At 49.4% G+C, this 24814-nt stretch overlaps 1 protein-coding gene and 1 pseudogene across 2 annotated transcripts in view; one reads left to right on the top strand and one right to left on the bottom strand.

Moving 5' to 3' along the window:
* Positions 1–24209, top strand: part of IQCK (IQ motif containing K) — a 127181-nt gene extending 102972 nt beyond the window's left edge. For both annotated transcript variants that reach the window (XM_036310271.1, XM_036310270.1), the window contains one exon: positions 23363–24209. In XM_036310271.1, coding sequence (XP_036166164.1) covers positions 23363–23365 — 3 coding nt within the window. In that variant the 3' untranslated portion in view covers positions 23366–24209. The remainder of the gene's footprint in view (positions 1–23362) is intronic.
* LOC118656708 lies at positions 11532–12010 on the bottom strand (annotated as a pseudogene).
* Positions 24210–24814: the final 605 nt, after the last annotated feature.

Genomic DNA, 24814 nt, shown 5'->3' with positions numbered 1-24814 from the left:
GTGAGTGAACAGGTGAAGGAGTTAGTGGAGTGTGAGGCTTCAATGAGTGGCCAGAGCCCTGATGCAGGCATGCGCATCAGTGTTCTTGCCCGACTGTCCCTTGTGAAGAAGCTTGAGCTGTAACTGTGACCAACCAACTGCGTTTCAGGCCGGGGCGGGCAGCAAGTGTGCTGCTTCCGGTTGGTGCTCACTCTTGTGAGCTGGCTGATTCTGGTTGGCTGACGGAGGTGGTGTGCCATGTGACAGGGAGCGGACAGTGAGTGCCCAGCAGCCAGGGCAGAGCGAGCATTCTCCTCTGGATCCAGTCAAGAGGATACCAAGCAGGACGGGGTTCAGTAGCACCCTAAACACATCCCCAGACCTGCGGGGCATGTGGAGGGCAGTCTGCACGCCTGAGGAATCAGCCAGGTGGTTGTGGAATCCCGTCACCTTCATCTGGGGACCCTGCCCCAGCTGCCTCGTCGCACCTCGGGTGGCTGTGTGCAGAATGGGACTGACACCAGCATCGTCTCGGGTGGGTGTTGAAGGGTCACAGGAGATGATCTTCAGAACAGGCCCTGGCATGTGGTTCCCATACATGTTACTGCCATGATGAGTATCATTGAGATACCCATGTGCTTTCACATCACAGGGGTTGCTTTCTGCCACCTACTCAGCTCCCTGGTGTCCATGTCAGGACTGGGCTGTCCTTTTCATCCTGATGCCCCAGGCCTGGCATGGAGCCTGGCACAGAGCCTGGCATGGAGCAGGCAGTCTATGTATACTTGGTGGATGGATCCCTGGGTTTCAGTCTGCAGATGAAGAAATAGAGGCCCAGGAAGGTCGAGGGACTCTCCCAAGGTCACCCGCAGGTGGGGAGTGCTTCCTGTGCTCAGTGCTCTCACACATGCCTGAGGGGAGAGGCAGAGACAGGACACCCTCCTGGGTCTCCATCAGACTAACCCCAGGAATCCCCTGAACACAGCACATTCTTGTCCAGTTTCTGGGCGTCAGGTTCTTGCTGTTGTGTTGTGTTGATCGAAGCCCCCGTGTAGGAGCAGGGGACCGCCTGCCACTAAGCGTCCCATCGGGGTCCTCGCGCTGAGTCATTTGTCAAGTTCACGCACTACAGTTACTTCCTGTTTTGATCCTTAGGAATCTGGGTTGCTAGCGTGGAGATTGAGAACAGAAGTCCCCAGCCAGGGTGGCACTGTGGTTAGACCCACAGACCTCTGATGAAGCCATTTGAAAATGAATGGAAACATATGTTAGTCCTTTAGATTTGCAAAAAAAAGACAGGCAGAGCCCGGCTGGCGTGGCTCAGTGGTTGAGCATTGACCTATGAACCAGGAGGTCTCAGTTTGATTCCTGGTCAGGGCACATGCCCAGGTTGCAGGCTTGATCCCTAGTAGGGGGCGTGCAGGAGGCAGCTGATCAATGATCCTCTCTCATCATTGATGTTTCTCTCTCCCTCCCTCTCTGAAATCAATAAAAATACATTTATTTTTTTAAATAAAGACAAGCAGAGTGATTGCAAATAAAAATGGTGTTTTTTACTTCATTTAGAAAACCCACAAACCCATCTGTGTGCAAACCCAGCAAACAAACACTGTTTCTCGTGGTGAAGTCATTTATTCAGACTATGCTCTGTACTGTCATATGAATAAACTCTCCACGTTCATTGCCTGGGGCAGCCGTGGTGCAGCCAGGAGGCCAAGGGGCCCGGCACCAGCTGCCTGGTGGTTGTGGTCATTTATAACCCTCCTTATATTACTCGAGTTAGAGGCACCCCAAACCGGATTTTCTTCTAGGACAGAGACTGATGACGTTATCCTTGAGTCTCTATCGGGACAGTTGCAGGAATTATTTTAAAATGTTTGTGACAAGAATTGCTGCTAATATAATCCCAAAGAGGATACCTAAGACATTTTTGAGATGCCATCAAAAGTCTCTTCTCAGTTACTAGCATGTCTTTAGCTTCATATAGTCCAAAGGTTCTCAACCTGTGGGTCGTGAACAATGAAAATGCATCCTGCATATCAGATATTTACATTACGATTCATAACAGTAGCAACATTACAGTTATGAAGTAGCAACGAAAATAATTTTATGGTTGGGTCACAACATGAGGAACTGCATTAAAAGGGTCGGGGCAGTCAGTAATAGTTTTCCTTTGTGCGTTGTAACGGACTATCTGTATTTTATTGGAAATCTAGTAAGAGGAGGAAGAAAGAAACCATAGAGAGTGTTCCCATAACATCAGATTGTGTGTGTGTGTGTGTGTGTGTGTGTGTGTGTTATTTATTCGTGTACCAATACTCTTTAAATGACTTTATCACGTCGTCTTGATATTTTAAAGAAAGAGGATGAAGGTGGTTGACCTGTCAAAGGAAACAGATGGTTTACTTTTATTTGTTTACCTGTTTATTCTCTACCTCCTTTCTAAAGTGGTTTGTAGTTGCTTATTTTTAGTAAATGTGGTAATTAGGTTAAGAAAAAAAATTAAGTAGGGAAAAGATAAAGCCACTAAATGGAATAAGCAAAATACTCCAAGGCCTACACTGGTGGATTGTAAATTTCTTAGAGACAAAGCAGAGTGGGAGGAGGGAGGGTCTGTCGCATAACCTGCAGTGTCCATAAGAAAGGAAAATGGCCCTTCCTCACCACATGTGGTGTGCATAGGAGTCTCAGCGGTGTTCCTATGTCACAGAGAAGCACCGCTGAGCGGTAGGCCCACACAGCGAAGGCAGCACACTGACCCTGAGGGCTTCTCCCTCAGGAAGACCCTGTGACACGGTGGGAACCATCTTCCCCAAACATAACATGGGCTCCTTCCAGCAGCACCTGCTGGGGGAGGGGGTCCAGGAAAGCCTGAAGGGATGGGGCGGGGAACCAGAGAATTTCTTTCCCTGATTTTTAAATCTAGAATTTTAAGTGTAGATCATAATGACAGTTTAACTACTAGGGTTGGGTTTTAAGGGTGGTTTAAAGCACACACCTCATCCTGGCCACCCCACATCTAGTGCCCTTGCTGCCCTGGGGCACGTAGTGCTTAGATCGGGAAGGGTGTCTGGAACTGAGGAGTGGCTGCGATTCACACAGCTCTGACCCAGCGCCTTACGTTTCCACGTGACCTCCTGCTGCTCTCAGAGGGGGTGTTCTCTCTGCTGCACAGGCAAAGCCAGGCTGAGATGAACAGGGCCCACACAGGGTTGCATGGCCAGCAGCGCCAGAACCACATCTGCCTACTGCCAGGGAACCCAAGGCCACTCATGCCATGTCGTCCAGTTAAAGTCACCCTGGTGCCAGTGGGAGTGCTGGCCCAGGCATAGCTTCCCAACAGGGAGCCAGAACCCCAGCGAAGCAGTGACGATGGCCCAAAAATCGAGGAGGTTTGTGAGTGGGGAGGCTGAGTCCCTAGCCCCACGAATGCAGGATCTACTGCCATGTGCCTGGGAGATGTTTCTTTAGAACAGGAAGCCGGGGCAAGTGGAGATGGATAAGGACCTTCCCTCCCAAGTTTCCTGCCCATCGAGGGATGAGGAACAGCAAGGACTTCACTACAAACAGGACACTGAGCTCAGAGCACACAGCCCAGGGCTTGGGCTGGGGTTCGGGCATTCGCTCTGCCACAAGTGACTAACACACATGCTCTGTCGTCTAACAGCAAAGTCAGCTACTCAGTGACTTATCTTCCAGAGACATTCACTGTGAGTGTGTCAGCTCATAGTGTTTCTCCATCTGTCTACCAACATAGAAGTATATTTATACAAACAGTGTAGGGCAAAGTAGGTTTAGAGTTGTGAGTATGCAAAACAGTTTATTCTTGTATTATTATTTGTTAGTTATTATATTATTTTCCATATGAACAACTGTAAACTAAATTTGCCTCACTATATTTAAAAACATACAAATTACATATAGTTACTGTAACTTCCTTTTTCCTTCACTTGGTGATATATCAGTGACATCTTTTCATGTCAATATATATATAGATCTATCTCATCATTTTTGCAGATATGCTCTTGGTTATTTATAGAACTACTAGAGGCTGGTGCACAAAAATTTGTGCACTCGGGAGAGTCCCTCAGCCTGGCCTGTGTCCTCTCTCAGTGTGGGACACCTCAGGGGATGACCACCTGCTGGCTTAGGCCCACTCCCCGGGGGATTGGGCCTAAGCTGGCAATCAGACATCCCTCTGGCAGCCCGGGAGCCCTCAGGGGATGTCCACTTGCAAGCGGGGAGCAGGCCTAGCTGCAGTTGGACATCCTTAGTGCTGCTGAGGAGGCGGGAGAGGCTCCCACCACCACCTCTGTACTGGCAGCTGCCAGCCAGGCTTGTGGCTGAGCAGAGCTCCCCTGTGGAAGCACACTGACCACCAGGGGGCAGCTCCTGCATTGAGCGTCTGCCCCCTGGTGGTCAGTGTGTGTCATAGTGACCAATGATTCCCAGTCGCTCTGCTGTTAGGGTCAATTTGCATATTACCCTTTTATTACATAGGATAGAGGCCTGGTGCATGGGTGGGGGCCGGCTGGTTTGCCATGAAGTGTGTCCCGGATCAAGGTGGGGGTCCTGCTAGGGTGCCTGGACAGCCTGGATGATGGGCTGATGGCTGTTTGCAGCTGGTCACACCCCCTTCAGGGTGGGGGTCCCCACTGGGGTGCCTGGCCATCCTGGGTGAGGGGCTGAGGGCCATTTTCAGGTTGGCCACACCCCATTCAGGGTGGGGGGTCCTGCTGGGGTGCCTGGCCAGTCTGAGTGAGGGGCTGATGGCTGTTTGCAGGCTGGCCAAGGCCCCAGTGGGGACCCTCACCCCATGAGGGTGTGGTCATCCTAGGTGAGGAGCTGATGGCTATTTACAGGCTGGCCACAGCCCCTTCAGGGTGGAGGTCCCCCCTGGGGTGCCTAGCCAGCCTGGGTGAGGGGCTGATGGCTGTTTGCAGGTTGGGCACAGCCCCTTCAGGGTGGGGGTCCCCGCTGGGGTGCCTGGCCAGTCTGGGTGAGGGGCTGATGGCTGTTTGCAGGCTGGCCACAGCCCCCAGCCACCCAAGATCCCAGTGGAGGCTGGCTGGAAGCAGGTATCTTGGATTTATTTAGCTTCTATAATTGAAACTTTGTTGCCTTTTGCGGAGGCCATAGCCGGCCAGAGCAGGCGGGAAGCTTGGCTTCCTCCATCGCCGGGGCAACCAAGTCTCCTGCTTGCTCCAGCTCTGTGGCTGCCAGCCACCATCTTGGTTGGGTTAATTTGCATATATTCGCTCTGATTGGCTGGTGGGTATGGCTTGGGCATAGCAAAGGTACGGTCAATTAGCATCTTTGTCTTTTATTAGTGTAGATTTCTGTAGGATAAATTTCTAGAAATGGAATTGCTGGGTCAAAGAACATGAACTTATTAAGTTTAGACAGTGACCATCATATTGTCATTCAAAAACATTGTACCAATTTACAGGTCGTCACCAACCAACTTTGGGACTTTGTATGGATGATGTAACCTTTGTGCTTCATTTTCCCAACTGTAAAATGAGAATGATTATCTTAGGGATAATTAATTAGAAATGAAATCATTGCTTTGATAATACCATGGCTCCTTAAGAAGAAATAATCTGTAAATTGAAAGTGTCACTTCTGTTTTAATTTTTCTCTCATACATTCTCCATTATAGCCTGCAAGAGAAATTAAAGTCTGTTTCCTCCACCCTGGTGATTCCTTGAGACCCCACCCCATCTAACTTGCGACCCCACCCAAGCTGTTTGCACCTGTTTTTCCATATGCATGGCCTGTCCTGGCTCAGTCTTCATACTTTCCTAAAATATCTTAAACAAGCAGCATCTTGAGTCAGCATGCCCCAAACCTATCAATAAAAGGCCCAAGACCCAGCACTACCACCAGCCTGTCTTGCTTCACAGCTTGGCCTCACCTGGGCACTTTCAAGCCTAATACAAGTAGCAGTCATCTGCAGATCACTCTGTAGCTCTTGCCAGGTGGCCCAGGCAGTGTCTGACTTTGCATCTCCTGGGAGGCCCCAGTCCCAGTGCACCCGGTGGTCAGTGTCAGACCACACCAGATTACAACTCTACACATCCACAGTGACACACTCAAGGGGTAGACTCGGTGAGCACCAAAGCCCCACTGAAGCAAGTCCTGCCCGATAGGGGTGTTTCCTGCACAGCAGCTCTTCACCGTAGTCACAGCTGGTACTCAGAGCCAATTGGCCTGGAGGTCAACTCCTCCCAGTGATGCCAACAGCAACCAAGACTCAACCACAACAAGTCTGTGCACACAGCCCACACAGAGGTGCACATAGAGTGCCCAGCTCAGGTGACTGGGGAGGCTGAGCAATTGGGTCCTATAGGACACCTAGTACACAAGACTACTCTACCAATTCCAAGAGACATAGCAGCTCTACCTAATACATAGAAACAAACCCAGGGAAGTAGCCAAAACATGGAGACAAAGAAACATGTCACAAATGAAAGAACAGAAGAAATCTCCAGAAAGAAAGAAATGAAATGGAAGCAAGCAAACTACTGGATATAGAGTTCAAAACAATGGTTATAAGGTTGCTCAAGGATCTTAATGAGAACTTCAAGAGACTTAGTGAGACTTTCAAGGATCTTAGTGAGAATTTCAAAATGTGAAAAAGGCCCAGTCAGAAATTAAGCATACACTAACTGAAATAAAGAATAATTTACAGGAAATCAACAATAGAATAGAGGATTCAAAGAATGAAATCAACAATTTGAAATATGAGGAAGCAAAAAACACCCAATCAGAAGAGCAAAAGGAAAAAGAATCCAAAAATATGAAGAGCCTCTGGGACAACTTCAAGTGTACCAACATTTACATCATGAGGGTGCCAGAAGGAGGGGAAAAAGAGCAAGATATTGAAAACCTATTTAAAGAAATAATGACAGAAAGCTTTCCCTACCTGGTGAAAGAAACAGACTTACAAGTCCAGGAAGCACAGAGAGTCCCAAACAAGAGGAACCCAAAGAGGCCCACACCAAGACACATCATAATTAAAATGCCAAAGGTTAAAAACAAAGAGAGAATCTTAAAAGCAGTAAGAGGAAAGCAGTTTGTAACCTACAAGGGAGTGCCCATACAACTGTCAGTTGATTTCTCAACAGAAACCTTGCAGGCCAGAAGGGAGTGGCAAGAAATATTCAAAGTGATGAAAATAAAGGACCTACAACCAAGATTACTCTACCCAGCAAAGCTCTCATTTAGAATTGAAGGTCAGAAAAAGCTTCACAGACAAGAAAAAGCTAAAATAGTTTGTCACCACCAAATCAGTATTACATGAAATGTTGAAGAGTATTCTTTATTTTTTAAAAATTTTGGTTCAATTAAACAGTTTTTTCTCTTTTTTTAAAAAAAAATTTTTTTTACTAGAGGCCCGGTGCATGAATTCGTGCATGGGTGGGATCCCTCGGCCTGGCCGGTGATCAGGGCCTATCAAGGCTTGCTAGCCTGGGGGAGGGGGTGGGGGGCGTAGCGGGAAGGAACCGCATGATGTTGGCCAGCCGAGGGAAGTTGGCTGTGGGAATGCACTGACTACCAGGGGGCAGCTCCTGCATTGTGTGTCTGCCTCCTGGTGGTCAGTGCGCATCATAGCAACCAGTCAACCAGTCATTCCAGTTGTTCAGTTGACCAGTCACTTAGGCTTTTATATAAATAGATTTATTTCAGAGAAGAAAAAAAGGGAGAAAGAGAGAAATAGAAACATCAATGATGAGAGAGAATCACTGATTGGCTGCCTCCTGCACACCCCACACTGGGGATTAAGCCTGCAACCCAGGCATGTGCCCCTGACCAGAATCGAACTTGGTACCCTTCAGTCCACAGCCAACACTCTATCCACTGAGACAAAATGGCTAGGGCTTGAAGGGTGTTCTTTAGGAAGAGAAAAAAGAAGATGATCAATAATATGAACAATAAAATGGCAATAAATATCTATCAAGAATTGAATCTAAAAATCAAAATAAACAAGAATCTAATGAACAAAATAAACTGATGACTAAAATACAATCAGATGCATGGAAACATGTTACAGACTAACGAACCTCAGAGGAAAGGGGGAAAGGGTGTGGGAAGAGATTAATCAAAGATCTTATGTGCATATATGCATTACCTATGTACACAGACAATAGGGTGGTGAAGGCCTGGGTTGGGGTGAGATCTGGGTGGAGGAGGACAATGGGGCGCCGGGGGCGGCGGGGGGGGGGGGGGGGAAGAAGGACATCTGTAATATTCTCAACAATAAAGATTTTTAGGAAATGTGCCTGGCGCCCTGGCTGGTTTTGCTCAGTGGTTAGAGCATTGCCCTGCCGACTGAAGGGTCATGGGTTCAATTCCCAATCAAGGGCTCCTTCCTCCGTGGCAGATTCCCCAGCCCCAGTAGGGATGGGTGTGGGAAGCAGCCAATAGTTGTGTTTCTCTCACTTCGATGTTTCTCTCTCTTTCTCTCTCTCCCCCTTCTCCCTCCCGTCCACGCTCTCTAGAAATCAGTGGGAAAATATCCTCGGGTGAGGATACTGGCTCCAAGGCTGAGCCGCTTGCCCTAGGCACAGCTGCCGGGTGCGGGTGCGGGTGCGGGGCTGAGAGAGTTCACACTGCCTGCTGCACCCTCTGCCTCCTGCTCTCGCGCAGCCTCTCAGGGGGAGCTGAGCCCAGAGGGCAGAGGCGGAGGCGGGCCGGGCTCATGCTCTCCAGCTGCACCCGGGGCCACCCCACAGAGCGAGCGAGGGGCTGGCACTGCTCCCGCCGGGTGCGCCTTGGAGAAGCAGACAGAAGGCCACGTGGAGTGTGAGTCCACTTCTGTGAACTGCCCAGAACAGGCTCAGCTACAGGAGCAGAGAGTGGGTTGGCGGTTGCCTAGGGCGGGGGATGAGGGCTGATAGCTAATGGGTTTGGGGGTGATGAAAATGTAAAATGTATTGTATTGATGGTTGCACCTGTCCGTGATTATACTGAGAACCATTGAAATATGTACTTTAAATAGGTGCATTGTTGTGGTATGTGAGTTATATCTTGACAAAGTTGTCACAAAAATAATAAAAATGAAGGCACAGATGATCCCATATCCATTAGGATGGACACTATAAAAATAGGAAGTATTGGCAAAGATGTGGAGAAATTGGAGCCTTTGTGCATTGTTGGTGGTAGGAATGTAAAATGGTGCAGATAATGTGGTTTCTTTCAAAATTAAAAATAGAATTACCATATGATCCAGCAATGAGATATTTGTACACACATGTTCATAGCAGTGTTATTTATGATGGGTAAAAAGTGGAATTAAGCCAAGTGTCCATTAATGGATGAATAGATAAGGAAACTGTGGTCTGTCCATACAAGGGAATATTATTAAGAAGGACACTCTGACATACACTACAACGTGGATGAACCCTGAGGACATTATGTAAGCGAAATAAGCCAGACACAAAAGGACAAGTACGTGTGACTCCAGTTATGTGAGGTGCCCAGAGTGGTCAGACTTACAGAGACAGAGAGTGGGCTGAGGCTGCCGGGCCTGGAAGGAGGGACAGTGGGAGCGAGTGTGCGATGGGACAGCGTCAGCTCTGCAAGACGAGAGAGCGCGGAGGTGTGTGCACGTGCCCAGGGCCCTGTGCTGGCGCTTTAAAACGGTTCATGGTGAATTGTATTTAACCACAATAAAAAATTGGGAGAAAGAAGTGAATGCACAGACCCCAAATTACCGCCTGGCTTGTTCCCTCACCTTCAAGGCTCTGTGGACTGTCACCTTCTCAGGGGTCCTCCCGGCCACCTGGCTCCCACCCCTGTGCCCTGGCTGTCCCCATCTAGTATGTGCTCTGCAGGCCAGTTAACAAAGAGCTGACCGCGTCCACACGTTTATTGCCGCATGCAGGCCTGGTGGATGGACAGGAAGTGGTGGTGGTGATGTTCGTTGTGGCCCCGGAGAAACAGGCCCTGGGAGGCGCCCGGGCGCGGGCCAGGCTCTCCGTGTGCTAGGGGTCTGCATGCAGAGCGCAGCCATGCTGTCCTGCTGGGTTAGGTCCTGGACATGTGGGCTTTGACTCATGGTATATCTATGCACACTCAGATATATCATGAGTCAAAGCCCATGTGTCCTGCCTCTTGCCCCACATTCTGCGGAGCACACACGTTCTTTATGGAGGTAACATGCCGGGGAGAAGCATGTTTATTTAGCCCTCCTGGCATGGCTCAGTGGTTGAACATTGACCTCAGAACAAGGAGGTCACGGTTCAATTCCCAGTCAGGCATATGCCCGGGTCGTGGGCTCGATCCCCAGTGGGGGGTGTGCAGGAGGCAGCTGATCACTGGTTCTCTTTCATCAGTGATGTTTCTGAAATCAATTTTAAAAAAGAAAGAAATGTTATTTAGCAGGTGGTTATCAGGGAGGATGTTGCTTCCCTTGAGGAAACAGTCTGCTTCTTTCCCAACACCTCCTTTTGGCCTGTCTGCCAGGAACCTCCAAGTCCCACATAAAGCTCATTTATTGCAACTTATGAATTCTCCTGGTTACTCCACTTCTCTTCTGACAGGGTTCTCTTTTCTCTCTTTATTAACTATATTAGGGGCCCGGTGCTTGAGGGTTCCCCTCAGCCCAGCCGGCACCCTCTCCAATCCAGAACCCCTCGGGGGATTCCTCTCACAATCTGGGAATGCTGGCTCCTAACTGCTCACCTTGCCTGCCTGCCTGATCGCCCCTAACTGCCCCCCCTGCCAGCCTGATCACCCCTAACCGCCTCTGCCTACTGGCGTGATCACCCCTAACTGCCCTCTCCACCGACCTGATCACCCCCAACTGCCCCCCCCCACCCCCGCCGGCCCGATCACCCACGCAGCCTGCTGTTCAGTTGTTTGGTCATCCCTTGCTAACCCCCTTGCTGGCCTGGTTGCCCCACGAAGCCTGCTGTTCAGTCATTTAGTTGCCCCTCACTAACCCCTCTGCTGGCCTGGTTGCCCCAGGAAGCCTGCTGGTTGTTACTGTTACTGTGACAGCATCTCAGACAATTTGCATATTCCTCTATTATTAGTATAGATTTGGTTGTACACTGGTCTCAAACCCTTTCAGGGAGGAAGCTTGCTATACCTACATTAAGGGAGAAAACAGGAATTTGTCTTGTTTGCAACACTGAGGCTGTGCCTCTCCCACGGACCATGGCTGTGGAGAACATGGGCTCTGAGAAGCTGTGACGAGGGCATGGTGTGTCCACTCCACAGAGGGTGAGTTTTATCCATTTTGTAGAAAAGGTGAATACTGTTGGCATTTGTTTTAACAGAATTTTCAAAAATTACTTTCTTCTTAACTGATTATACAAGTAGTATTTGCTCTTTGTGGAGAATTGCTCAAAAAAAGTAAGTCATTGTAGGCCTCACACCCAGAGATGACCACTATTGAAATGGCATCCTTTTTTTTTTTTTTTTTTTACCAAAACCACCTTTATTTTAGTCTTCAATGTTCTTTTTTTTTCTCCAAGATAAACATGATTAACTTAAAAAAATGGCATTTACAATGCCTCTTCAAAGCATTTCTCTTTAACAGGAAACTTGGCTTCACAGAATCCAGACAGTGAAAGGTTTAAAAAAAATTATATTTTGTTGTCATTATAAGACAAAACAGAATCTAGCATAAGTCAAGGAAATCCATTCATACTTCAGGTCCTTCTCCTGCAGGAACCAACATTGTTATATTATTTCCATTTAGCAAAATCTGGTCTAATTTAGTGATCCTCTTCCTTCTAGTGTGATTTCAAACTCAGTGACATCTTACAGTGCTATATTGACAAAGTCATCAAATCCTAGAAGCGTGCCAACAATTTCCTTATCACTCTTCATCATGATGTGAATTCTTGATCCTATACACTTGTCCACAAGCTCTAGAGGCAGCAGCTGTGACAAGTTAGTGGTAGCATTAGCCACCATGGCAACGCCGGAAGTGCCGAAATGGCATCCTTTTTAAACAAAAAACAAACAGCTTTTTGAGATATAATTAATCTATATATATAAAAGCCTAATGTGCAAATTTTCCCCTCAGGAGTTTGCTCGCTTGCTATGATGTACACTGACCACCAGGGGGCAGTGCTGAACAAAGGAAGGCCCAGGCCACAGCCAGGGAAGGGAGGCCCTGGCCAGCAGCCAGAGGGTCCCGATTGGCCCTGATCACTGGCCAGGCCTAGGGACCCTACCGGTGCATGAATTTTGTGCACCGGGCCTCTAGTATGTCGTAAAATTCAGAGTGTACAATTTACTATATTCACAGGATTTGCAACCATTGCTACAGACAATGTTTGCACATTTTTGTCATCCCCCAAAGAAACCCTACTCCCCTAGCCATGCTCGCCAGACCTTCCCCCAGCGGCCGCTCCTCATCACCCTCTGTCTCTAGATCTGCTTTTGAGATGGGCTTCTGTCACTTTGCACTGTGTTTTCCAGGGGCATCCATGTTGAGGCAGTAGCAATACTTAATTTATTTTTATGGCTTGAATTAGTGCGGCTTCCTTAACAGGATGCCACAGCCTGGAGGTCAGGCAGCAGGCATTCATTCCCCATGACCTGGAGGCTGGCAGCCGAGGTCAGGCACCCACGGGCTGGGTTTGGGTGAGAGCTCTCCTCCTGGCTCACAGAAGCTGCCCTCCACTGTGTCCTCACAGAGTGGAGGGGAGAGCACTGGTATCTCTTCCTACTTATTTGAGGACCAGTTCTATTGGATTGGGGTTCCACCCTGTGACCTCATTAACCTCACTCACCTCCTGAAAGGCCCCATGTCCCATAGGCTTCCATATCGGAATGTGGGGGTGCCCGATCCCTCCCATGGCAAGGCCAAGTGATGTTCTGTGGTTTGGATGTGTTCCATCTCGCTCCATCCATTCATCAGCAGTGATGTTGAATTGTTTCTCCTTTTTGGCTGTGCAAACAGTGCTGCTACACACATCGGTGTGCAGGTTTTGTGTGGACACGTTTTCATTTCCGTTGGGTCTATACCTAGGAAGGTAATCGCAGGGTCGTAGGGTGACCAACTTTAGATTCAGCTGTTTGCGTAACTGCCAGACTATTCCCATCTATATTCAGAGCCAGTGCCGTGTGAGGCTCCAGCTTCTGCGCGTCCACGCTGACTTGTCGCCCTCCATGGGACACAGCCGACCCCGTGGGTGTGGAGGGGTCGCATGGGGTTTCAGTCGGGTTTCCACGGAGCCTGGCAAAGTTGCACAGCTTCCTGGGCCTCTTCTGGGTGTCTGTTCAGATCCTTTGCCTTTTTAATTGGATTGTCTTTTCATTGCTGAGTTGTAAGAGCTCTTTATATACCCTAGATACAAGTCTCTTATCAGACACATGATGCCGGAAGCCGGTCCATCCTTGCTGCTTGACACAGTCGCTGCAGGAAAGAAACATCTGCACAGCATATGTTTCAAGGGACCTGGTGTATATGGCATACTGTTCTTAATATGTTTGCTAACCTTCTTGGTGCTATGTGTTTTAACCAAGGTCACCTCTCCGAGAAAGGTTGTTTCCCCAGGTAGGGATTTTCCCCTGAAGTTAGGGAGGGAATAAAACCCCTTAACTAAGTGCCAGGTGGGGAGTTAATCACTTTAACTACGAACAATCACACTTAAGCTACATAATCTTTACTCCCTGGAATGGAGATAAGAAATGCCCTAACCTTTGGAATAGAGATTGATAGGATTGGAATCAACTGGTATAAATACAGATGTAACAATACAACAGGACACAGAACCTAGAGACAGAACCTAGCGAGAGAACCTGGCTGAAGATCCTAGAGACAGAACCTTGCTACAGAACCTGTATAGAACATGGCAAGAGAACCTGACTAGAACCTGGTGACTGAACCTGGCTGGAGAACCTAGTGAGGGAACATGGCTACAGAACCTGGCTGGAGAACCTGGAGAACCTGGCTGGAGAACCTAGCAAGAGAACATGGACACAGAACCTGGCTAGAGATCCTGGCTAGGCTGCTGATCAACTGAACGCTGTCTCTGTGTCATTCCTTCTTCGCCGACTCCGTCCACACCTTTGGGGACCCCTGGACTTGCTGGGGTTGGACCCCAGCAACATGATTTGAGTTTTATGGTTATCTTTTCACTTTCTAGGTGTTTTTTGAAGAACAAGAATTTTTAATTTTGATAGTCATTTATTTTTTCATTTGTTGCTTTGTGCTTTTGGTGTCATACCTAAGAAACAATTGTTTAATCCAAGGTCACAAAGATTGGACTTTTTCTAAGAGCTTTATGATTTTAGTGCTTTCTTTCAGGTCTTTGGTGGGTTTTGAGTTGATTTTGTCTGTGGTATGAGATAGAGGTCCCACTCCATTCTTTTGCACATGGATATCCAGTTGTCCCAGCCCTGTGTGTTCACACTGTCCTTTCCCCACTGAATGGCTCTGGCCCGCTTGCTGAAAATCAGTTGGTCATAAATGTGAGAATTTTTCTGGACTTTCAATTTGACTCCATTGACCTATCTGTCTCTCCTTATACCAGTACCACACTGTCTCAATTATTGTATCTTTCTAGTAAGTTTTTAAATCAGAAAGTGTGAGTCCTCCAACTTTATTCTGGTTTTTTTTTTTTTTTTTTTTAATTAAGGTTGTTTTGCTTTTCTGGTTTTTTTTGAATTTTCAGTTGTCATCTTTCTTGTCAATGTTTTTTGTTTTGTTTTTTTAATCCTTACCAGAGGACATGTTTTTATTGGTTTTATGGAGGGAGGAAGGGAGGGAGAGAAACATCAATGTGAGAGAGAAACATCAATAGGCTGCCTCCCGTATGTGTCCTGACCAGGAATCAAACCAAAAATGCATCTCTTATCTTTAATTTTACATCAGCGAGATCATATTCCACAGCAATTATTTTCATGTGTCCCTGTTTTCTTTACTTAACTTTATATCATAAACATATCCCCCATATGTTATAAACTGATTGTGTACACTAGAGGCCTGGTATGTGAAATTCGTGCACAGGAAGGGTCCCTAGCCCTGGCCGGCGATCAGGGCCCATCTGTGGGGCGACCGGCAGGGCAATCAGGGGGGCCCCGCTGGCACCCACCTTGGCTGGCCTGGGGCCTGCGGGCTGGAGGCAGTTCCCTGTGTTGAGTGTCTGCCCCCTGCTGGTTGGTGCATGTAATAGCGACCAGTCGTACCACCATCATTCAGTTAATATGCATAGTAGGCTTTTAGTATATAGGATGATTAGCTAAATAATTTAGTTATTTTCTTATTAGGCACTTTTTTCTAAATTTCGCTATTGTAAATATTGCTGTTGTGACTGCCTTCATTCCTAAGAGAGTTAAATTTTGTTTGTGTAGCTACTGAAGATATTTTTACATATTAAAGACACTAACTTTTAAATCAAACTTTGATGTGACTTCCCTCAGAGTAGTAGAACAGCACAGACAGATGTCTCAAATCCCACATTTGCAACTTAGAAAAGTCATTGACCTTTCTGAGCCTCAGTGTTCTCATCTGAAAATGGAGATAATGCCTTAGCAGAATTGTTTTGAAGATTGAAGACAATGTAGGAGTAGATATGTGGCCTCGCACAAACACGACCTATTATAGAAACTCACTACACAGTATTTAAAACGATGAGTATTGTCATCGTTGTTGTTGTTGTCGTTAGCTATATATATATTTTTAAACTTTAGATAAATGTACTTATTTATTTTTTATAAAAAGATCCACAGGGTTTTTTTGGTTTGTTTTTTAATATATTTTGTTGATTTTTTACAGAGAGGAAGGGAGAGGGATAGAGTTAGAAACATCGATGAGAGAGAAACGTCCATCAGCTGCCTCCTGCACACCCCCTACTGGGGATGTGCCTGCAACCAAGGTACATGCCCTTGGCCTGAATCAAACCTGGGACCTTTCAGTCTGCAGGCTGACGCTCTATCCACTGAGCCAAACCGGTTAGGCTCATTAGCTATATTAAAAGTTGCAAACGCAGCCGACATGTAGCAGTAATCCTGTGAGGAATTGGGGTGACATTGAGGCCTTTCCTATAAGCCTGGGAATTGCAGTTATAATGGTTAATATCCCACATTAACCAGAGAAGTGTTTTGATGTCATGCACCAAACAGATATCTTCATTTCTAAATCGGTGTAGGTCTGTAAGGTTAGTTTCCTGGGATCGTTTCATAGCAATGTCTGTGAGCGGGCTTACCTCCATTTGTGTAGCCACTGAAGATGTCGTTTACATATTGAAAACACTTAGGTTTTAATTCAAACATAGCTTCTGGGAGCAGGGCTCCGCCTGGCTAGTGCAGCACACACAGCGGTGCTGACGCCAGGAGCGGGCTGAAGGCGCCCCAAGTTAGAGTGTTTGGTCACCTCGTATCAGCAGCAGGGCTAACTAAGCGGACAGGGCTCTCATCCTGGTGAGAAACACCTTACTCTGCGCCTGTTGTGTGCCAGGCAGGTTTCTGGTGGACTTTTGTACATTTCAGTTCACGTGTAAATATCAAGGTTGGCCTGTGCATCAAGGCCCGAGAGAAACCCAGCTTCATAGGTGAGGGCTCAAGTCTGCAGAGGGCCTGCCAGCAGGCTGAGGGCGCCGGCAGTCAGCCAAGAGCCCACTGGCTCCCAGCGGCCCTCTCTAATGCTGAGACCTGGGTGTTCCCACTTGCTGCAGCAGGCATGCATTTCTGGGGAAGATGTCTGTCCTTTTAACAGCCTGGAGGCAGAGAGAGGGGGTGGGGCTGACACAGGAAGCTAGGTGAGGTTTCATTTATTGTTCAGCAAAGATCCACCGATCTGCTGTGTGGGACCAGGCCTGCCTGCCGGGTGCGGGGACACAGGAGACCATGAGTCAATGCCTTGTTATGCTGGTAACTGGAAGTCTTGAGGGAAAGCCATTGCTATTCCAGTCACAAGCACACCTTCCACCTGGGATGACTGCTGCGCAGAAGCTCAGGGCCCCACAGGGTGTCCTGGCACAGGGTGTCCGGCATCGGCCCTGGTCTGCAACTGGGAGTGAGTCGGGAGCTACTAGATGGAGGGATGAGAGGCCGTGGCCAGAGCGCCATTTTATAGATGAGGGAGCTGAGGCTTCCAAAGGTGGAGAGCCCGGCTGGGTGGCTCAGTGGTTGAGCGCTAACCTATGAACCAGGAGGCCCCGGTTGGATTCCTGGTCAGGGCACACGCCTGGGTTGCGGACTCGATCCCCAGTGGGGGACGTGCTGGAGGCAGCTGATCAATGATTCTCTCTCATCACTGATGTTTCTTTCTCTCCCTCTCTTTTCCTCTCTGAAATCAATAAAAAATATATATATTTTTTAAAAAGGTGGAGAGATTTGCTCAAGTCACTCAAGTGAGGAAGGTGAGGCTGGAGGTGGGGTCACCCAGCTACAGCACTAAAGGTCAAGTCAGAGTTTGAACACTAGGCCTGCTTGATTCCAAAGCCTACCCTTCTATTAGCAAGCAAATGGAGGGGAAAATGTTTTTCTAGGAATTCTGTAGAAACCTTTCCCAGAAAACATTTTGTTAACGTATTGGGAATGGTCACCTCTACCACGGCAACCTCACCTTTGGGTAGGTCTCCTGGTCTCCCGCAGTGGGTCTGAGGGGACTGGGAGGTCGCCGCCGCTACCAGCTGGCCCTGGGCCCTTCTTCCATCAGGCCTTTCTCCGTTTGGGCTCTGACTGATGGCAGGGACATGGTGGAAGTGTGGGTTCCCTGAAAGTCTTTTTTCTTCTGTCTGATATATTTTCCAATAATTCTTTCTGAGAGAAAGTTTTTCCCAATTGTATAGCGATGCATGTATGCTGTAGACATTTGGGAAAAACAGTCCACCCATTTCCTGTCAGTCATTGGCCTGTGTAGTGCTCTTTGCTTGTTGTTATAAACACAGCGGAGATGCTGGGCCATCACTTAGTGGGGCACTGAATGCAGCTTGGTGCGGGGCAGTCACGTGGTAAGATGTACTGAGAACATCTCACCAGGAGCGCCTGTAAAGGAGGAGTCACTTGTTCTGGAAAAACCTTTTAACCCAGAAAGGCCAGAGGGAAGAAGGGGGCAGTGCTGGCCGCGTGCAGAACTGCCTGACCTGCAGCGAGGCCACGCTGGCTTCCACCTCGCAAGAGCACAGCTCCCTGCACCATCCGCCTGTCCCCATGATATTTCTAGATGCAAATTTCAGCTTTCAAACATGCATCATTAAAGTTACAGGAAATGTGCCCCTGTGTTTTCCCCTGGACATTTCACCTCTTCTTTCAAGCTTTGCAAAAGCATCACGTTTTAAGGGCTGCATCCATTCATCAGATACCTAGCCATTCTGCTCTTGCTGGAGGTGTAGGTTGTACCCGACTGTCTACACCAGTGGTTCTCAACCTTCCTAATGCCGTGACCCTTTAATACAGTTCCTCATGTTGTGGTGACCCCCAACCATAAAATTATTTTCGTTGCTACTTCATAACTGTAATTTTGCTACTGTTATGAATCGTAATGTAAATATCTGATATGCAGGATGTATTTTCATTGTTACAAATTGAACATAATTAAAGCATAGTGATCAATCACAAAACAATATGTAATTATATATGTGTTTTCCGATGGTCTTACGCGACCCCTGTGAAAGGGTCGTTCGACCTCCAAAGGGGTCGCGACCAACAGGTTGAGAACCGCTGGTCTACACAGTAATGCATGCCGTCGTCTGTGGCATCGTGGCATGTCCATGATTACAGAAATCTTCCTCTCTCAGGGAGAGACCTGTGAGATTGTGACCTATGGAGGTTAAGGGCATGGACACAGGAGCCAGGCAGCCAGGTCCAGTGTGATCTCGGACCAGTTACATGGACCCTTTGTGCCTCAGTCTCCTCATCTGTATGATTGGGGGAAATGGCAGCGCCTACCTCACTACCACTTCATACGTATAAAGGGGTCAGGAAGTACCATGGAGGTGTTTGCTCTTATTCCAGAGTCCCAGAAACTGGGTGCTAATTGGATTAAAATTTTAATATTTGCCCTAGCCAGTTTTCCCAGTGATCAGGGCATTGGCCCACAGACTGAGGGGTCTCGAGTTTAATATGGGCACAGGTAGGAGGCAACCAATCGATGTGTCTCTCTCGCATCGATGTTCCTCTCTTTCTCCCTGCCCCTCCCTCCCTTCCACTCTCTCTAAAAATCAATGGGAAAAACATCCTCTGTTGAGGATTAACCAAAAATGAAAATGTAAGGCTTCTTGTGCGAAGTTGCTGTGTGGAGAGTGGGAAGCTGCCCCTTTGTTTGGGGCCTGAGCCGTGATGGATGAGCATTTTCTGGAGCGGCATCTCCCTGGTATGTGAGTATCTTGTGGTTCCTGTAACTCCCTGTTTATTATCCCGCCTCCTCCTAGACCAGTGATGGCGAACCTATGACATGCGTGTCAGAGGTGACACACGAACTCATTTTTTTGGTTGATTTTTCTTTGTTAAATGGCATTTAAATATATAAAATAAATATCAAAAATATAAACCTTTGTTTTACTATGATTGCAAATATCAAAACATTTCTATATGTGACACGGCACCAGAGTTAAGTTAGGGTTTTTCAAAATGCTGACACGCTGAACTCAAAAGGTCCGCCATCACTGTCCTAGACTGTGAGTTCCCTGAGGTCAGACTGTGCCCTACAACAACCCCATTGAGTGCGTGTGGAGTGTGTGGCTCTAGGCTGTTTGGTGCTGAGCCCTGCAGTCCTCTCCTGGCTGCTCCCAGCATCCTCAGGGGCGGGTCCTCAGACCTGGGCGAGGCTGAATGGCTCTTTCCCATCTTTCCCACACTTGTCCCATCAAACAATCTCTCAAGTGGGGGTGGGGGCCCTCAGGCCCTCCTGAGATTCAGACCCTGAAGGCCCGGGCGGGGGCCCATGAATTGGCCTTTGTGCCTGATCCTTGATGCCAAGGCCATGTCTGGGCAACACCAAGTGAACGGTGGCCCCTAAACTTGCTCCTACATCTGCAGCCTCAGGCAGCCCCTCGTGCCGGGATGGAGGCCTCGGCTGGCCAAGAGGAGGCATGTTAGCATGCAGGGCCTTTCCTGTCCTGTCGCCTTACCTGGAGCAGAAGGGATGGTGCGTCCGCAGGGCTCCGCCTCCGTCCTCCTAGAATGGGTGTGCGCTGCCTCCAAGGGGACCAGGGCAGGCGGGCATGCCAGTGGCCTCCATGCGAGGTGGGAGCCGCCGCTGTCTCCACTCCCCCACCCCCCACTCCCCACCCCCCACCCCAGCACCTACCTGTGCCAGCTGTGTCTGCCAAGCCCAGGGGGAAACCACTGAGGAGACGTCATTGTTTTCACATTTTTAGCAAAGTAACCCCTGCACCGTGTCCCATGGCCAGAAAGACGCCTGAGAGAAAGCGGACAGAATGCGCACGTGTGCTGCCCTCTCAGACCGTCCCGCTCACTCCCGCTGGCCTCTGGGCCGTCCGTCTGCATCCCTAACAGACGGTCGGGTTTGGGGCATTTTCTGACTTCCTGCTAACACTGATGGGGACTCCACTCAGTCCGGCCCCACCCTCCCCAGGCAGTTAACCGCTCCTCTCAGGTTCTTTGTAAGTTCCTGTTACTCCCATGCTCATTTCTTTTCTCTTTTCCCGGGAGGGCTGTAAACATGCAAACTCAGTGCCTATGAAGCACACCCCCTGACCCCCCATTGAGGCAGCAGAGGCCGCCACACTTTCAGAGCTGTCCTGGGAAGCCACTGTCCCTCACTTGGTGATAATGGCTCTTGGCTTTTCTTTAGAGTTCTTTCCATCTTAGGTGCATCCCTCAGTGGCTAGACCTGCTGCACACAGAAGCACACAGTGGGCCACTCCCACTCCACACCTGCCTCCAGCCTGAGGATGGGTCTGAGCTGAGGGGAGCTCGTGGTCCACTTAGCCCACGAGGCCTTCACCCAGAGAGCTGGACGGGCGCCCGGGTTGCTTTCCACGCTCTGATGTCAGGAATGTGCTAGTCCACATCTGCCAGTCCGTGCGTGCTGGGCTTTCCGGGCAGATGCGGCGGGGCACTGCTCTGTGGGGAGATGTCCGCCTGGCTCACGGAAGGGCCAGCTCTCCAGCGGCTGCACCACACAGATTCTGACTAATTGCCTGGGGTGGGGCGGGCACGGGGAGGCTCCACAACCACCTGTTCAGGCCCTTTAGGTCGAGCAGCCCGCCGGCCGCAGGTTGGACATGCTGGGGTCATATCTTGACTACAGCTTAAAGAAGGGTCCCTAGCATCCCTTGCCATCTCCTCCCTCCAGGCTTGTGATCTGAAAGAGACGGGGCCAAAGTGTAGAGTTAGGGAGAGAGGTTGTAGGTATGGGTAGGAACTGGGTAAAATTCCAGGACGCAGACATCAGGGTTGCCTTCGGGGAGGGTTGAGGAGCTAGAGAGCCCAAAGCTGGAGCCCCCCACCCCCAAAGCCAGTCCCCCTCCCACAGCATTAGCGGTGCTGTGGGTCTGGCTACCAGCTGTAGGCACAGAGAATGCCGCTGAGCTGAACGGCTGGGGGTCTTTAGGGTCATATTTCTTTTTTAAAATATATTGTTATTGATTTCAGAGAGGCAGGGAGAGAGAGGAACATCAGTGATGAGGATCATTGACTGGCTGCCTCTTGCACGCGCCCAGGGGTCGAGGCTGCCGCCCAGGCCTGCGCCCTGAGCAGAACGGAACCTGGGACCTGCAGTCGCATGCGGGGGCTCTGTCCACGGAGGCATACTGGCCAGGGCGGGTCCTGTCTTCAAGGGGCTCCAGTCGTGGTTCGAGTTTCTCAACCCTAACTGGTCAGCACACATGGGGCTTTGAATGAGTCCTGAGGCCGGGCCCAGGCCCAGGCCCAGAAGGTCTGGGTGAGACCAGGCACAGTAGGCTTCAGGGGCCGCCCAGGCTCTTAAGTGCAGCCAAGGACCAGAGTCAGGCGTCAGCACCTGCCAGAGGTCAGGGAGCACACAGCATGCTCCACAGGCAGCTCTGACTGTGGGTCAGGGATTTGCGTTTCTCCCAGGTGCCCAGTGATGCAAATGTTGCTGGTCCCACCTCTGGAGAGCTCAGTGGTACCTGTGTCTACCTGCACACTGTCCCCGGGCCAGCTTCCCAGCTCCATGCCAGGCCCTCCACTGGAACTGGCAAACGCTGCCCATCAGGGGGCCACCTCAGTCAGTTCTAAACATGGTCAGCACGGCTGGGAGGCCAGCTGTGTGTGGTCGTCTGTGGGGCCTCATCACCTGCCAGCCAACAGGGTCTTCACTGGGATCTCCCAGACACGTGGCACAGAAGGGCGCGCACTGAGAAGTGTTTCATGCTCCCAGAGCACAGCTCCAGGTATTGGCAGTATTTTTCTTGTCTGGGTTAATACAGTCATGAGAACCTAAATAAATGCAGTACGCATTTTGCTAGTTATTAAACAGAGGCGACTCTGGGGGATGCCATTTCCAATTCTTCCTTTGTCAGCTGGGGATCTTTACACACCAGCAATGTCAGGATGGGGAGGCGGGGGGCGGGGCCAGGTTGGTGGGATGGGGCAGGGCCAGGATGGGAAGTAGGGGCGGGGCCAATGGAAATGTTGAAATTGCAAGTCCACACAGAGGTGATTTGGAAATGGACTTTGAATAAACCCTGTCCCTTGGGCAGTCTGTGTCGCCTGAGCCGGAAGCTGCTAGGCTGGCCTGCTCTGCCCGAAGCTTCAACCGCTCCCACCTGGGGTCGGGGTCCACGCCTCCCCTGGGCTGTGGTCTGCCTGTGTGTGGCCTTAGTCACTGGGAGGCCAGGACCAGGACCAAGTGGCTGGCCTGAACCCTGCCCCATGGTGAAACCACCATCCTTTCTGTCCCACCTGGCTCTCCACAAAAGCCAGCTGTGCCTGTGCCTTGCCTAGAACAGCCTCAGGCACCCACATCGGGCAGGACCTGACACTAGAGCCAAGAGTAACAAGTCTTCCCAAAGGCTCCCTCCCCCCACCAGGAGACCGGTGCATATTTGGGGGGAGGCGCTGTTATCTGCCGGGACAGTGTTCCTTACAACAGTGCCACACTGTGTTCAGCTCCCTTTCCTCTTTGGCTGACTCAAAATCAGGATCCCAGACCATGAAAGTCTTGAAAAGATGCTCTTCTGATCTTGTACTGACCCCAAGCTATCTGGAGTTTTTAATTTGGGGGGTGAGTGGTGACACACAGGGCTGAGGCCAGAGCTGGAATCTGTCATCTTCAGAAAAACTTCCTCCTTCAGTCCCCTCCTGCAAGTGCACTCTGACCTGCGGAGCCGACCTAAGGTGGCCATGTACCCATGTGCAGGTTTGGAGACAGCCCAGCAGCTGGTACAACTGGCCTTCTCCACACACCTGTTCTCGACTTCCCAATGACAAGTCTGTCCAGGCGGGTAATCCAGTCCTGACCTTTTCTTTTGTTTATTTGCAGTGAAACAAACCATGGAGGAGGAGGAGGAGGTGAAGGAGGAAGAGGCTGCTGTCTCCCTGACCTCCGCTCCTTGACCAGGGACCAGGTTCAGGCAGAGTCCAAGTTATGCTTCCTCTTGCTATTTACCTAGTAGATTTACTGGCTAGAAAACATAAGACAGCACTTGTTGTAAGTGCAAGTAATTCTTACTTTACTGGTCTTTCTGCATTATCCCTAAATTTTATTCTTTCAGCCATCTATTTCTTCAGTGCCTCAGTGTTCTTCTGCACCAGTCGCCTTTAAAATGTACAACAAACTCTAGTTGCAAGCAGTGAAGTGTCCTGGTTACCTGTGTCCCACTTTGGCAAAGAGCCATGTTTAAATTTAAGTCTCAACCCCTGCGTGGTCTTAGTTTATCTGGTACCTGCTCTTCACGGCAGGCCTTGCTGCCTGTGGTCACTTCCAAAGGAGATGGCCTTACCTTCCCACCACCAAGATGAGTCAGGCCCCACACCCAGCAGACTCCTCACTCGGTGGGCAAGCTGATGGGTGACCCTCATTGGGTCAGTGGTTTGCCATTAACCAGGATTTTCCCATTCAAAGAGCCATAGGCGTAGCCTTGTGGTTGTATTGACAAGCTACCACACATCTTACGTAAATAGTAAAGCCTTTATTTCTGTGTTAAGAATAGCATGTTGAAATAAAATCCATCTGCCAATGCTTTACAACCTTTTCAACCTATTACAACCTTTGTAATAGTTATATACAGTCATGTATAGTGCATATTGATTGTCTTGAAATTTCTTTAATTTTTGTTTCTCATAAGTACTCGACAGTCAGCCAGCAGAGGATGAAGGTACATTATAAAACACACGTTAATACATTTAATAAATACATATTATCTATCAAAAATGAGCCATAGCTCTTTATCAATTAACACAAAGCACCCACTGGGCACTCCTGTGAGCTGGTGGGTCACTGCATCCTCGGGCCACGAAAGCCACAAGCTCCCTTCAGTTGGGGTTCAACTCGGCATTGGCCGACCTAGAAGACCCCTACGTCCGCACTTCCAACCACAGACCCGAGACCTGGGGTACATGGCTTCCCGGCATGCCTGTCAGCTCCATCTCCAGGGGAGACACCAGCCTCTAAAGACCATCTCCATTAGGGGCACGCGTGGCTGTGAGAGTGCACGGTGGTTTCGTAAGCGAACGTGGACAGGAGTGCTTACGATTAGGTCTTTTGACCACTGATGCCTCTTCAGATCATCTTCCCCAACAAGGCTGTTCACGGAAACAGGCACCACTTAACTTGGTACTTGAACTTTGCTCTGTGGGGACAGTTGGCTGCATCTCTGGGCACAGATGTCTCTCTGTACCTTCCAGTGATGTCACTAAGAAACAGCAGACCTCGCACTCTCCCCCCACCTCCGCCCAGGGCCGCACTCGGCCGCGCCCATCTTAGTGCCCAAAT

Source organism: Myotis myotis, unplaced genomic scaffold (genome assembly GCF_014108235.1).
Source record: "Myotis myotis isolate mMyoMyo1 unplaced genomic scaffold, mMyoMyo1.p scaffold_m19_p_5, whole genome shotgun sequence".
Taxonomy (NCBI): domain Eukaryota; kingdom Metazoa; phylum Chordata; class Mammalia; order Chiroptera; family Vespertilionidae; genus Myotis; species Myotis myotis.
Note: the sequence above shows the minus strand (reverse complement) of the source record. Positions and strands in the feature narration are given on the sequence as shown.